At 41.6% G+C, this 13,443-nt stretch overlaps 1 protein-coding gene across 1 annotated transcript; it reads left to right on the top strand.

Annotated features, from left to right (window-relative positions):
• Window positions 1-3,005: 3,005 nt before the first annotated feature.
• entpd5a (ectonucleoside triphosphate diphosphohydrolase 5a) lies at window positions 3,006-11,835 on the top strand. The gene is made up of 13 exons (XM_041812802.1): window positions 3,006-3,708; window positions 3,980-4,059; window positions 4,317-4,460; window positions 4,878-4,953; window positions 5,424-5,459; window positions 7,524-7,612; window positions 7,700-7,779; window positions 7,858-7,919; window positions 8,011-8,112; window positions 8,824-8,967; window positions 9,084-9,140; window positions 10,243-10,358; window positions 10,474-11,835. Exons 1-13 carry the CDS (start codon window positions 3,258-3,260, stop codon window positions 10,555-10,557), a joined length of 1,521 nt encoding a protein of 506 aa, XP_041668736.1. The 5' UTR covers window positions 3,006-3,257; the 3' UTR covers window positions 10,558-11,835.
• The last annotated feature ends 1,608 nt before the right edge of the window (window positions 11,836-13,443 follow it).

The following is a 13,443-nucleotide window of genomic DNA, read 5'->3' as shown; positions in this document are numbered from 1 at the left end:
ATCTTTACAAGCATTTCAGGGCCAGCTGCTGAGAAGCATCCCCACAGCATGATGCTGCCATCACTGTGCTTCACAGTGGGGATGGTTTGGTTGTGTCGAATAAACATTGTCCCAGTCTCAATGTCCACACTCACACCCTCACTGCGTTGGTGAATTACCCATAGTTCATAGCATTGTGAGTATGACAGGAATTACCTTGGGGGGCTAGCTAGCAAACATTGTAAAAGTGAAGTGAAAAGATCAAAATGGTAGACAAAAACGTGGATCATTTTTGATGCCTTTTAAAAGAATAATTTTCCCTGTGAGTATAAAACAGCCTTCATCCATTGAGGAAATTGACCTATAGGTGAGACATGCTTGTTTTTATGTTTGTTTTTTATATCTGCAAGATGCTAACTGTCGACAAAAAACAAAGGGCTGTCCCATTCCTATTTATACCATGTTGAGCTCTTGCAGTCTCATGCACATGCACTTTCCAGGTGCAGTCCGTCCTTAAGGGCGCAGGGTTTAGGGAGGAGATTGAGATTCTGATGGCCAAAAAGCACCATTTTTGGTCTCATAAGACCAGAGAACTTTCTTCCACTTGACTTTGGAGTCTCCCACATGCCTTCTGGTGAACTCTAGTCAAGATTTAATGAGTATTCTTCAACAGTGGCTTTCTCCTTGCCACTCTCCCAGAAGCTTTCTTTCAGAGTAGTCACGGGTGTCTTGGTGGCCTCTCTCGCTAGTCTCCTTATTGTGAGGATGGCCTGATCTAGGCAGTTTTACACATGTGCCATATTCTTACCGTTTCTTGATGGTGTATTTTACTGAACTCCAGGGGATGTTCAGTGCCTTGGATTTTTTTTTTGCATCCATCCCCTGACCCGTGTTCTTTTGTCTTCATGGTGTAATGGTAGCCAGGAATACTGATTAACCAGTGGGGTAAATATTTATGCACTTAATTTACATAACATATTTTTATTAAATTGGCATTTTGTAGAAATATTTTTTGCTTTTTTGTCAAAAAAGCCAAATTATATTTACCATTGTTGATTTGTAAAATCAATAAAAGAGTAAAACATTCAAGGGGGTGAACACTTCTGATAGGCACTGTAAATATGTGCAGATACTTGCATAACCCCCGGAAAAGGGAATAAAATAAAATGTGTAGATGCATGTCTACTTAGGGTTTTGTCATGGGATTGAGTCCTGGTCTTGGCGCATGTATGGTGCATGTCTTTCCCTAGTCTCTCTCCCCATATTTCCTGTCCGTCTTTGGCTGTCCTATGAACATAAAATGCAAAAAGCCAACGAAAAAATCGAAAAAAGAATAACGTTAAAGAAGGGATTGAATTTAAACCCAACATGATTTGCGAGGTAAAAGCATGCACCAGACAAAACATGACTTCAAAGTGATCTTTCCTCTCTGACGTTATTATCTAAGGCTTATCACTCACATTATCACACTGTTAACATGTAACCAAGACATCCCCAGGCACAAGTCAGTGAGAGGTCCTGCACATGTACGCTTTGATAGGGGCAAACGACCATTCTGGTTAGCCACAGGATTTGAGAAAAAAAGTAGCCACAGTATTTAGAAAAAAGGAAGGAGGAAAGAAAGTCCAATATTTTTAGTCCAAATTACAGTGTTGGAACAGTGCTTTGCACAGTCGAGTGTCCTGGGAGTGGAATGGCATGATGGGTGAACACTGGTGCCAAGCCCCACCCTCCCCACATTGTCCTCTCTGTGGACTTCCCGCACTCTCTCATGCCCATCTACAGGACCTCTGCCCTCCCTTTACCCTCCTGACTGGGCTGGCGGGCGGATGGTTCGGTTTCTGCCTCAGTCTCCTGCTGCATGAGGTGCAACAGGCTCACATTTAAGCACATGTTAAGTTGGGGTCTTGGCAGGGTCAGTCCCCCAGGGATGCCTCTACCAGCGCCCGCTGTTTCAGATCTCTGTCCCTTTTTTCTGTTGATACATAGTGGGTGGAAAATATCACAGCAAAGTACAAATCTCAGTTCATGCAAGGTCTTTGAGTTGCTGCGCCTCCGCGCCCCTCTGCTCTGGGATATCCTACATGCATGTGCATCATTCTCCAAATGCAGCAACATTACATGATGAAGCATTAGCTGACCCGGTGCAGCATGGTTTATGAGGCTGTGCCAACCACCCACCTAAAGCAGAGAAACAGCCACTCATGCTTTTCATGCATTCTCTTGTGAAACGTGCCGTGCTGCCCAAATATTTTTCCCTTGGAAAGGCTGCGGTTAACACAGGGATGAGTGGGAGTGAGATGATTGCAAACATTCTTCTAACTTTTATGCCAGCTGGATGCAGGTTGCATTTGCAATTTTTGATGGTTGGTGAGATCTGCAGAAAATTGAATCTAGTGATAATTAATATGAGATTGAAATGATATTTTCTGTGCACATGATTACCTTCAGATACTAATAAATGATTCATCAGAGGTAGAAATAAAACAACCACCTACAGTACACAATGAGTCACATTTTCTGTCTGAAAGAGGTGGCTCTTTGTTAATTTATTGTCTCCCTCATAAACCTAAGATATTTCAAATTAAGCAAGACACACATGTGCTCACATTGTAAAGGTTAATCCCAGTGCAAGCACTGGAAAATTGTAATATTTGATCTGATTCATACAACTCTGAGGTAGCAGGCAACTGGAAACTTGCATCATTTACACTGCTGTAAAAATCCAGAGTTGCAAGATGATGGATATTTGCGCAAGTTTGGAATACACCCATTAAAAGTATTTTAAGACCTTTTCTTGAGTTTTCTAAGTGTCAACCACTCATTTGACTTCTTAAAAACCCCTTTCTCCTTTCTTAAGGGAATTTTTTGACTCCAGAATTACCAGTTGAGATGAGGAGGGGAAAAACATAACCAAAAATAATCCTTTCCCTTAAAAAAAAAGGGAGAAAAAAAGGAAATGCAGTTGGAAGGCAGGTAGTCAGCCTCCAGCTCAGCTCCCAGGAGGAGGTGGAGGTGGGGGGGACTCCTGATGGAGCTGGGATGGACTGTCACGGGATTGGTGGATGGCTGCTCCCGGTGTGGCCTCATGCCAAGCCCTTATGTCTTTATATACTGTAAACAGATGACCAGACAGTCCTGAGCGTGCATCCATTCTGCCTCTCTTCATCTCCGCCGCTCTGGCCCTGTCAATCTTTCACTCCAGCATCCACAGAGGGTCCTTCTTCCTCCTCAGCTCGACTTTCTGAAACTTCTGGGATCAATTCTTCTCGAAAACAATGGCCGCCCCGAGCCTGCTCCTCACTTTCGCTGCGTGCCTCCTAGCTGGGAGCCTCCTAACGGAGGCGACTTACTACCGGCACCACCGCTACATCCCACACTTCTACCGCTACCGGGAGCACTCCGCCAACACGGAAAACCTCCTCCCTGAAGTCTCCAACCCGGCGCCTGAAGTCACGCAACCTCGCGTGCCAACCTTCCCGGAGATCCCCGAGGTGTTCCACCCGGCGACACCTGAAGTTGTCCACCCCATCCCTGAGGCTTTCAACCCGGTTCCAGAGGTGGTGCACCCTGCACCTGAGCTCTACAACCCGCCTGAAGCTCACGAGCCGGCGGTGCCTGAAGCCTCCTCCCCCGTCAACATGAGCCGGGTTTTCTACGGGATCATGTTCGACGCTGGGAGCACCGGCAGCAGGATCCACATCTACAAGTTCATCCAGAAAGATCCGGGTAAGTAGTATTTCATCGCACATGCTGCTGGCTTTCACTCTGCCTGCTGTTAGGTCATTGACTGTGTGGTGTAAGGACAAACATGCTCAGACAGAGTAATACTGCTTCTAAAAGTAGCTGAGGTGGACTTTAATTTGCCCATCTGACTCATGTGTGTAGGAAGCAGACCTCTTAAACTGGGTCAGGATGTAGGTGAAGAGCTGCAGTCTAAATATTACCACTTGTAAAAGAGAAGATATGCAATTACATGTGCCTCTTCCTCCTTTTTTAGTGGAACTGCCGGTTCTGGATAATGAAATGTATCATGCTGTGAAGCCTGGACTGTCTGCGTACAGGGACAACCCTGAGGAGGTATGTGCACTTGCAAAATTTCCTATTAATGAATGCATTAAGGTGCAAAATGTGATGTGCAGTTAGAAAAATGTTTCATAATAATGCCAATCTCTTCTGTTTTCAAAGACTTCAATCTGATGATACGAAATAAAACTAGAAAGTAAAAGCTCCAAGGCACTATATTGTCTTTATTTTCACAGCATGACCATACAGACCTTAATAAAGGTCTATACGCTGCATCAAAATCTGATGATACTTTCCCATATTTTCTGCAGGGGGGTAACACCATCCGACAGCTGCTGAAGATCGCCAAGAAGACTGTGCCAGAAGAAGAGTGGAAGCGGACCCCGGTGGTCCTCAAGGCCACAGCAGGTCTGCGTCTTCTGCCCGAAGACAAGGCCAACGCTCTTCTGAAGGAGGTGAGGCACGTTTTCTCTCTCTCTCTCGTTCTCTCTCTGCCCTCAGACAGTTTGGCACAAGCAGCGCCCGTCCCGCCACGGAGCGGGATGAGAAACCACTAAGTGCTTACAAGTGTCACTGGAAAAAAAGGGAAAAGGCTGCAGCTCTGCCCATTTGGTGGCTATCATGTTGCAAAAAAACAGCTGTTGTGGGGTTGTGTGGAGTAACCATATTTGTCATTTAAAGTATTAAATCCAGGCTTCTGTTCCAGCCATGCTTGTGGTTGAGTTATCTGTCAATCTAAAGCTGAGGAGGCACACTTTGTCTTCTGAAGCCTGAATACACCATGTCCTAACAACTTAGGAGTATTTACTCTGTACATGTCTCTATTGCTTAGTAGAAAATTTAAATAAAAATGTGATTTATTTACTCCACAGGTGAAAGACGTCTTTGATGAGTCTCCTTTCTTTGTTCCAAACAACAGTGTTTCCATAATGAATGGAGCAAGGGAAGGTAGGTTCACTTTTTAAAGCTTGCAAACAATTTTCTAACACAAAATCCAGATTTTTTGACCCAGTACTGAACTCCCTGGTGTCTCTATTACAGAGGATGCATCATCAGAACTGCTCCCATAATTCTTTTACAACATGTCTGTTCCTCCCTCATTAAGACAAATAAATATGCCAGTGTGAGCTGCCGTCCCACGCCCCATAATTTAGCCTGATCCTCCACATCACTCATTAAGACAGCCTCACTGTGTTATGTTTCATCATCCAGTATATGTGCCAGTCATTATCCTCACTTTATGAGCACAATAACTTCACATCTAAGGCAATTGTAATCACCTGGGCTGGTCTTAGACCAACTTTGCTAATTTAATAATGAATCCCTCAGTGCTAAGTTTGGGTTTTGTGGTTGAGAGAGTCATCGGTGATAAAATAGCATCATTTTTAATCAGACATATCTCCCTTGTGCTGTTTTAGGAGTCCTCGCCTGGGTCACAGTGAACTTCCTTACAGGTAAGACATGACTTGTGTTTTGCTATGTTGGTGTTAGTGGTCAGGGGGCTCCAGTGTACACAGAAAACCCGTCAGTATTAGACCCTTGTCTCCTGTCTGAGGTTATGAGCTTGAATCACTGGCCCCAAACAGGTTGCAAAACAAGCAATATTTCCTCAGGTTTTCACACAATTATGGCAACATCATGTTTATTTTAAACAACAGCCCTTAGCGTCAAACCAAATGGGGATTTTCCCTCTTAGAGGGGGAGGATGTGATCTGTATGAATGCGTCTTTCTGATATCTTTCAAAGTAGAAGTTAAACTAGCTTCATAAATCGTCTCTAGGAAAAGTAAAAACTATCTAATTTAAGGTTTACTTTAAGTACCGAGTAGTTACTGAGGAGTTGCAGCACCTTTCATAATAAAAACATGCAGGCTTCACAAAGAACAGACCGACAGCAAAAACCAATAAACAGAAGACAAGAGGACAGTTAAGAATTAGGTAAAAAAGAAAGAAAATCAATACAGTAGAGAGACTGAAATATTAAAAAGTCAGTAAAATACATCAAGTAAGTGAAAGTAAAATAAAATAAAGACCATAGATAAAAACTGCAAATATTAAACAGAACAGCAAAAGTTACCCCATGCAAAAAGCCACAAAAAATACACATCTTCAGTTTTCTTTTAAAAACATCAACCTTTCCCTAGTGGCAAGAACAACAAGAGACTAGATTTCCAACCAGGCTGCTCAGGTAAAGTCACGCCTTTATAGAGTTAAATTTAATACTTAATAAGTGTCTATATTGGTCCACAAATTCACCTTTGAAAATGTAGAATATTTTACAATATGGCAGCTGCAGTACCTGGCTAGGTTAGTCTCCTCTGGCAAAAACAAAGCAGAGTCAACCACAAAGCAAGGCAAAGCATACTGATGCACAGTGTGTAATTTAGGAAGTCACGGGAACTCTAACTCGGCAAAACTTCAGTCATAGTGCAGATGTGTCTCACACCAGAAACAACAATTCACCAGAAACACGAGCAAAAGAACCACTGTACGGCAGGAAACAATTAAAAGAACTAAACACTCTACCTAAGGGCATGATGGGAAACTCCACCCACACATCTCCCCAGATTTGAAATCCTAGTGGGCAAAGCTTAGATCAACTGAGTCATTACAGAGTGATAGATCATCACTGTCAAAAAAACTCCAACACTGGAGACCATTTAAAGTTAAAATCACACTTTGGGAGTTAAGATCAACTCTGAAATATTTAACCCTGAGATATCAACACCAGTTTTTTTGCTGTTTTTGGATGCGATGTGGAATCATTCTCTTGTTAGGTGCTATTGTATAGTCACCAGAGATGGAAAAAGTACAAGACTTTTAGGGCTATCAAGATTTATCGCTTTAATCACGATAAACTACAATCCACAATTAGTGCGCTCATTTTTTGAATTACGATTAATCGCAGGCTTTATTGTCACTTTCAAAAAATGTCCGTTAAGCTACGTCAGCATCCACAACTGCTCCTGAAAGTCTCATTCCAGTTTGAAAAAACATACAAATGGCTCAGTGGACAAGTTGTAAGTCATCTGAACTGTATAAACGTTTTTACTGTTCACTTATTTTTTTTCTATCTATAACAAGTTCCTTTTTATGTGGTTAAGTTCATGTTAAAAATCTTCAATCTACCTATAAAAGCAGGCCTATATCCAAACTGGAAGTCTCTTACCCTTAGTTAAAGACAGCAGAACAATCCCAATTTACAAAAACCAGTTGTAAATGCAAAATACTGGAATTTTTAAATGCCATAAATAGCTTGCGATTAACTTTTACTTGAGCCTAACTCAAGTAAAAATACAGTCAGTCTGGTTAAAACATACTGAAGTAGAAGCAGACTTCTTGATTTCAAAATATACTCACAAAAGTACAAGTACCCAAAAACAAATATTCAGTTACATTAATCTGAGTAAATGTAGTTAGTTACTTTTTACCCCTGGTGGTTTTAAAAGTTAAAAACAGATCTCCTTAATGATTAAGGAGTTTCCTTCATGTGTCAAACTGTGTTTATTTTCCCTGCAGGTCACTTGTACTCCAATACGAAGAGGACAGTGGGCATCCTAGATTTGGGTGGAGGATCTACACAGATCACATTCCTTCCAAAGTCAAAGGTTAATTAATAGTTATTGACATAAATATATATATTTTTAAATGCTGTTACCAGTACAGATCTATTAAAGATTGTTTTTATCCCCCAGAAAACAATCATTTCTGCTCCTCCGAGTTACATCGCCAACTTCAACCTCTTCGACCACACATATCAGCTCTACACACACAGGTGGGTAACACACAAATAAAATGCTCTAAGGATTAATTTCCCCAAATTTACAGGTTTTTAATGATTGTCGTCACACAGCTACCTTGGGAACGGGCTGTTTGCAGCTCGCCTGGCGACTCTCGGAGCACTGGGAGCTGATGGTAAGTATCTCAGCTATTTCCATCACCTTAGATTCGTGTCATTTTTTTTCCTTTTGGTGACAACTGCCTGTTCCTGTCTTTTTTTCCCCAGGCTTGGATTGGAAAGTCTTCACAAGTTCCTGCCTCCCGAAGAAGTTCAGAGAAGAAGTGACTTTTGGAGGAGAAACCTACAAAGTTAGCGGGATTCCAGACGGTAAGATAAAAGCAGCCTGAGGTTTTGATCGCCTTCCCGCTGCCTTGGATGCAGCAATCCGTGCATTCCTTTCCCAAAGTGTGGAACACAATAGAGTACAGTACGAAACAGTCTGAGAACATTCATATGCTGAGGTCTCTGTAACCTTGGCGCCAAACGCATGTTTTGTCATCCTCTCTTACTCTCTGTCCACCCCCTTGAACAATTATACTGCAGTCAACCTTGTATTTAAACGAAAAGAAAACTGTCAGTTAACTTCACAAATAAGGCAGTCACTCCCATACCACAGTCAAGTAGCCAAAAGATGCTGGGCTTGTCCCTGAGTTGTTTTTTTTTTGTGTGTGTGTAACGAGTGGCTTGATCTGGATCGCTCACAATTATGTGGTAAAAATAGACAGCCCAACAGGGCCGTGCTAACTGCCGCTCTTGTCAGCACATGGTTTCGCCGGCACAACTGAGCCGACCATACTCATGGGGCTGCGTGAAGCTTGTCCTTTTGGGGCTTCCCTTGTATATTATATGGTAAGCCCCCAGCGTCAACCCACAGCTGACCTCAAACTGAGGCTCCAGACTCGTCTCATTGCATTCCAACCCTCAGTGGCTCCCTGCACCTTTAACTCATTGTTTACTCCGTCATTTCAAATGCATGTTGAGTAATTTGCCGACTAAACCACATATACATTCTCTCTCTCTCTCTTTCTGTCTGCTCAGGCTATGCGGGCTATAAGCTGTGTTACTATGAGGTCATGAAGGTAATCAAAGGAAAAGTGCACCAGCCATTTGAAGTCAAAGGAAGCAGTGTCTTCTATGCCTTCTCCTACTACTATGACCGGGCTGTGGATTCTGGCCTCATTGGTGAGTGGGCGCAGACCGAACAGTCACCATCCAGTGCTATTATCTTGCAGGCTAATTATCATCTTTTGCCCAAAATGAGCTATTCAAATTGCACATTGTATGTTTTCTCTGCACAGATAACAGCCGAGGTGGTGCAATTGAAGTCAGGGATTTTAAGAAGAGAGCCAAAGAAGGTAAGAGTTGCATATTATCCTCTCTAGGGGTGGAAAATCTTATGTGAGAATCATACAGGTTACATACATGTCTTCATCTTCTAACCACTGAAACGTTACTGAAATATTTACAAGCAGTTACAGCATTCCAAATTTCATAGTAAATGGACTTGGAACCTCTATAGCGCTTTTCTAGTCATCTGACTACTCAAAGCACTTTTACACTGCAGGTCACACCTATCCATTCACACCCTTTTATGTGGTTTCGGCCATCCTAAAAGACCATATGTTGAGCAGACACCAAACACTGCACATCACCACAAACACACCATCCCCACTGTGAAGTATGGTGGTGGAAACATCATGCTGTGGGGATGCTTCTTGGCAGCCAGCCCTGGAATGCTTGAAAAGGTAGCAGCAAATATAGATTCATGAGTTTTCTTGCGTACTGAAGCAGTCAAATTTGCAAATATTTTCCCCAAAGTTAAAAACAAAGAACGAGTAATTAGGGGTTACACCCCATGTACACGGTCAGCCCCGGTTCAAGTCCAGCCAGTGGTTTCTTTCCCTGCATGTCTCATCTGCATTTTCAACCCTACCCACTGCCCTCCTCTCTAAATAAAGGCATAAAAAGCCCCAAAAATATCTTATAAAGAAAAAAAATAGGGTCCTTGCACTACTGTTTTATCTTCTCCACATCATACAAATCACATCTATGTAGAACCAGATATATAGAAAGAAGGACCAGGCCTGGCGTCTTATGTAAGGCTATTTGTGTTGTGAGAACACAGTCACATGGTCTCGAGGAACAGTCCTGGCTCAGGCCGCTTTGGCAGCCGAGCAGAAGATGTCTGTCCGGCCCCCGGCAGGAGGGCACCTGACAGCCACACACCACCTGAAGGCTGACACATACTGATACACACAAACTGTGAGCTAGGCTGCCCACCCACACCCTATAGCCTTGAGCTGACCTGCAGCTAATCTCCTCACACCTCCGTGTTTATTCAGCAAAACAACACAGACTCTTTTAATTATATGAAAATGGTTTTATTTTAATGTAAGAAGACTGATATCAGTGAAACCTGAGTTAACCTCTGAATGTTGTGGCTTCTTGTGTTTGCAGTGTGCAACAAAATGACCAAATACCGTGCTATCAGCCCCTTCCTCTGCATGGATATGACATATATCACCTGTCTGCTAAAGGAGGGCTTTGGCTTTAAGGACAGCACTGTGCTGCAGGTGAGTGAATCAGAGCCACATGAATCCTCCGTTCTCACAAGGCTTCATCATTCTCAGACTGCTGTGGGTGTAAAATGTTTCTTAATGAAGATCTTTCTGTCACTCTGTTCAACAGCTGGCCAAAAAAGTAAACAATGTGGAGACAAGCTGGGCCCTGGGAGCAACCTTTGACTACTTCAGAAACCTCAACATCCACTAAAGACGGCTTGCTGTCTCTGCAGCCGACACTGAGAGGGACAGTCTGTCACTGTGGGGTGCCCCGTCCTTTGTCCACCCTCGAAACAGCCCGTCCCCCTCACAGACACACCTGACCCCCCTCAACCTTCTCTTATCCTCAACCTTAGCATCCAAGAACTGTTGAAAAAGAAATCACTATATTTTTATAAGGCCAGCTATTTCTACTGTATGTTGAGCTCATAACTGTTGGGCTGAGTTTATGTTTTTGTTTTAAGGTTTACATTTTTTATTCCTTCGGGGTGTCTGATCAGGTGTGAGATCTCTCACGTTAATGCATAGAGGAATACAACCAGTCATGGTACTTTGGTGCTTACTGTGGTCCTGGTGTGCACTGTACAGTACAGTGAGTTTATGTACAGACATGGTTGCTTGAAGTGCAACTATAGTTTTCTCTTAGAAACAAATCTCCTTTTATACTCACAGTAAATTATTTTAACTCCTCTCACCTTTTTGGGAATAGGGGAGATGACACTCATATCTTCTCTTCGAACTTCGCACATCACACTTTAATCGCAGATATTGTAGCTACGACGTGATCAGTTGCTTTGATGTCGACTAAAGAGTTGTATATATTTATAAAGAAGTGGAAAGTGAGAACTGTGGACAGAGAAGCCTCTCACAGACTGTGTTGTACATGTATGAGGGTAATGCCTGTATTTTACACTTCATTATTTCTTGTTGTGTCTACAGTGCAAAAGACCTTATCAAGCACGGCTTAATTGCAGGGGCCTCAGGTCTGAGCTGTATTTTAGACGAGCAGAAGGGAAACCTCTCATCAAGGCTAGATGGTGCATCCAACAGCATAACTCACATTAAACGCTGCAAAAATGAAAAACAGAAATTATGTAAAAATCCACAACTCTTTGGTTCTCTGCTGGTTGCTCAAAAACATTAGTAATATTGAATTGTGTGCCATCTTTCTTGTGAAATGTACAAATATTTATATAACTGAAAGTTTTTCTAATGTAGAATATTTGAATTATCTTCATTATATCAGCTTTTTCTAATGTAAGCATTGCCTCTGCTGTGTTCTAAGTAGCCAACATGTTCAATAACTACTGCTGTATATACTTAATGTAAACTTTTATTAGCTAAATGTTTTGGACAAGAACTGCTTTTTACATTGCAAGAGCTTTACGCTGCACACACGCCCAGAAATGCCTCTATGAACATCAAGATGAAGAATCTGATGACTGACAATATGTAAATTGTTGTTTTTATGAAATCCAGTGAAATATGTTCAGACTATACATGTATGTTTTAATAAAACATGAAAAATATTCTTTGTATCTGTACTTTTTTAATCAATTCAGACTTTAGGATTTTAATCACACACTTTAAAGCTGCTGATCACGTCTACTGCATGTGTAGGCTGTGTTTTTTTTACCATAAAGCACATGTCTAAGTGTTCCACTCACTGTGACTATTTTCTGTAGGAAATGCTAAAAAACAGACTGGACACCTACCACGCAGCAATTCTAAGCATTAAAATAGATAACTATAATCGATTCACTGATGGCCTTTTTCCCTTCTTAAGACCCCAAAGAGGCATGAAAATGAATTTTATTTTCCCAGAACAATTTGAAAGCATCTCAGGTTCTTTAAGGCATTGGTTCACAGCCAAAGGCCCGGGACATCTTAGTGGGGGAAATGATCTACGGGCAATGTTCAGTGGCCTGGAAGTGCAATACAAAGTAATAAAGTCCGAAACACTTTTACAAAGTCTCAAACAATTTTTTTATTAATCAAAATCGTTTTACATTTCATTAAAACAAATAAACATTAGTAAAACACTTGTCACAAATGAGAAAAAATAATATTTTTTACAACACAAATGTATAAAAAGTCCCATCTTTTATTTTTAACAGATAAATTTAAAATTTCATCACAGCAGCGCAGGGGTTGGCGCTGTTGCTTCACAACAAGAAGGTTCCTGGAGTTTGCATGACCTCCCCCGTGCATGCAGTGGTTCTCTCCAGGTACTACGGCTACCTCCCACCACCAGACATGCTCGTTAGGTTAATTGGTGACTCTTAATTGGCCGTAGGTGTGAATGTGAGCGTGCCTGGTTGTCTGTCTCTATATGTCAGGCCTTTGATTGACTGGCAACCAGTCCAAGATTTAACCCATCTCTCATCCAGTGACAGCTGGAATAGGCTTCAGCGCCACACGACCCTAATGGGTTAAGTGGTATAGGAAATGGATGTATGAACTCTTAACGAAAGGGAGAATTCCAAATGACCGAAGTTTTTGTGATAGTGTTTCAGGCTTTGTAATTTTGAATCCAACTTTGTAATTTTGTATCTGACTGTCCAAAAGTGTTTTGCCTATTTATTTTTTTTAATGAAATAAAAAATGTTGTGGTTAATGTTATTTTGTTTCAAGCTTAGTAAAATTGTGTCAGACTTTACAATTTTGTATTGCACTTGCAGGCCACTGTAGAGTCTTTGCCTGCTCTGAGGTTATCAAAATCATGATAAAAGACTTAACAGCGGTCCTGTGATAAAGACAGCCTTTTTCCTTTGATATTTAGTAGTTAAAAAAATATGTTTTTGATTGATCAAAAAATGCATCATGGGTCATAGGGGGCTCAGCTTTTATTAGATACAAGTAGGGGGCTTAAAGGAAAAAAAGGTCGGGAACCACTGCTTTAAGGTTCACTATTATGCTGGAAAACATGCATAAAAGGTATTATCTTTGCGTTGATCTTAAAATCTCTTTAAAAAAGCTGCAAAATTCTCATGCATGATGTTATCTATTTCAGTTCTGCATTATTTCCCTAAAGTCAACAAAGACAATGGTTTTTAAGTCTCACTGTATGCTTTAAACAATGCCAATAGGTGCCCTT

Source organism: Cheilinus undulatus, linkage group 18 (assembly GCF_018320785.1).
Source record: "Cheilinus undulatus linkage group 18, ASM1832078v1, whole genome shotgun sequence".
Lineage (NCBI taxonomy): Eukaryota > Metazoa > Chordata > Actinopteri > Labriformes > Labridae > Cheilinus > Cheilinus undulatus.
Note: the sequence above shows the minus strand (reverse complement) of the source record. Positions and strands in the feature narration are given on the sequence as shown.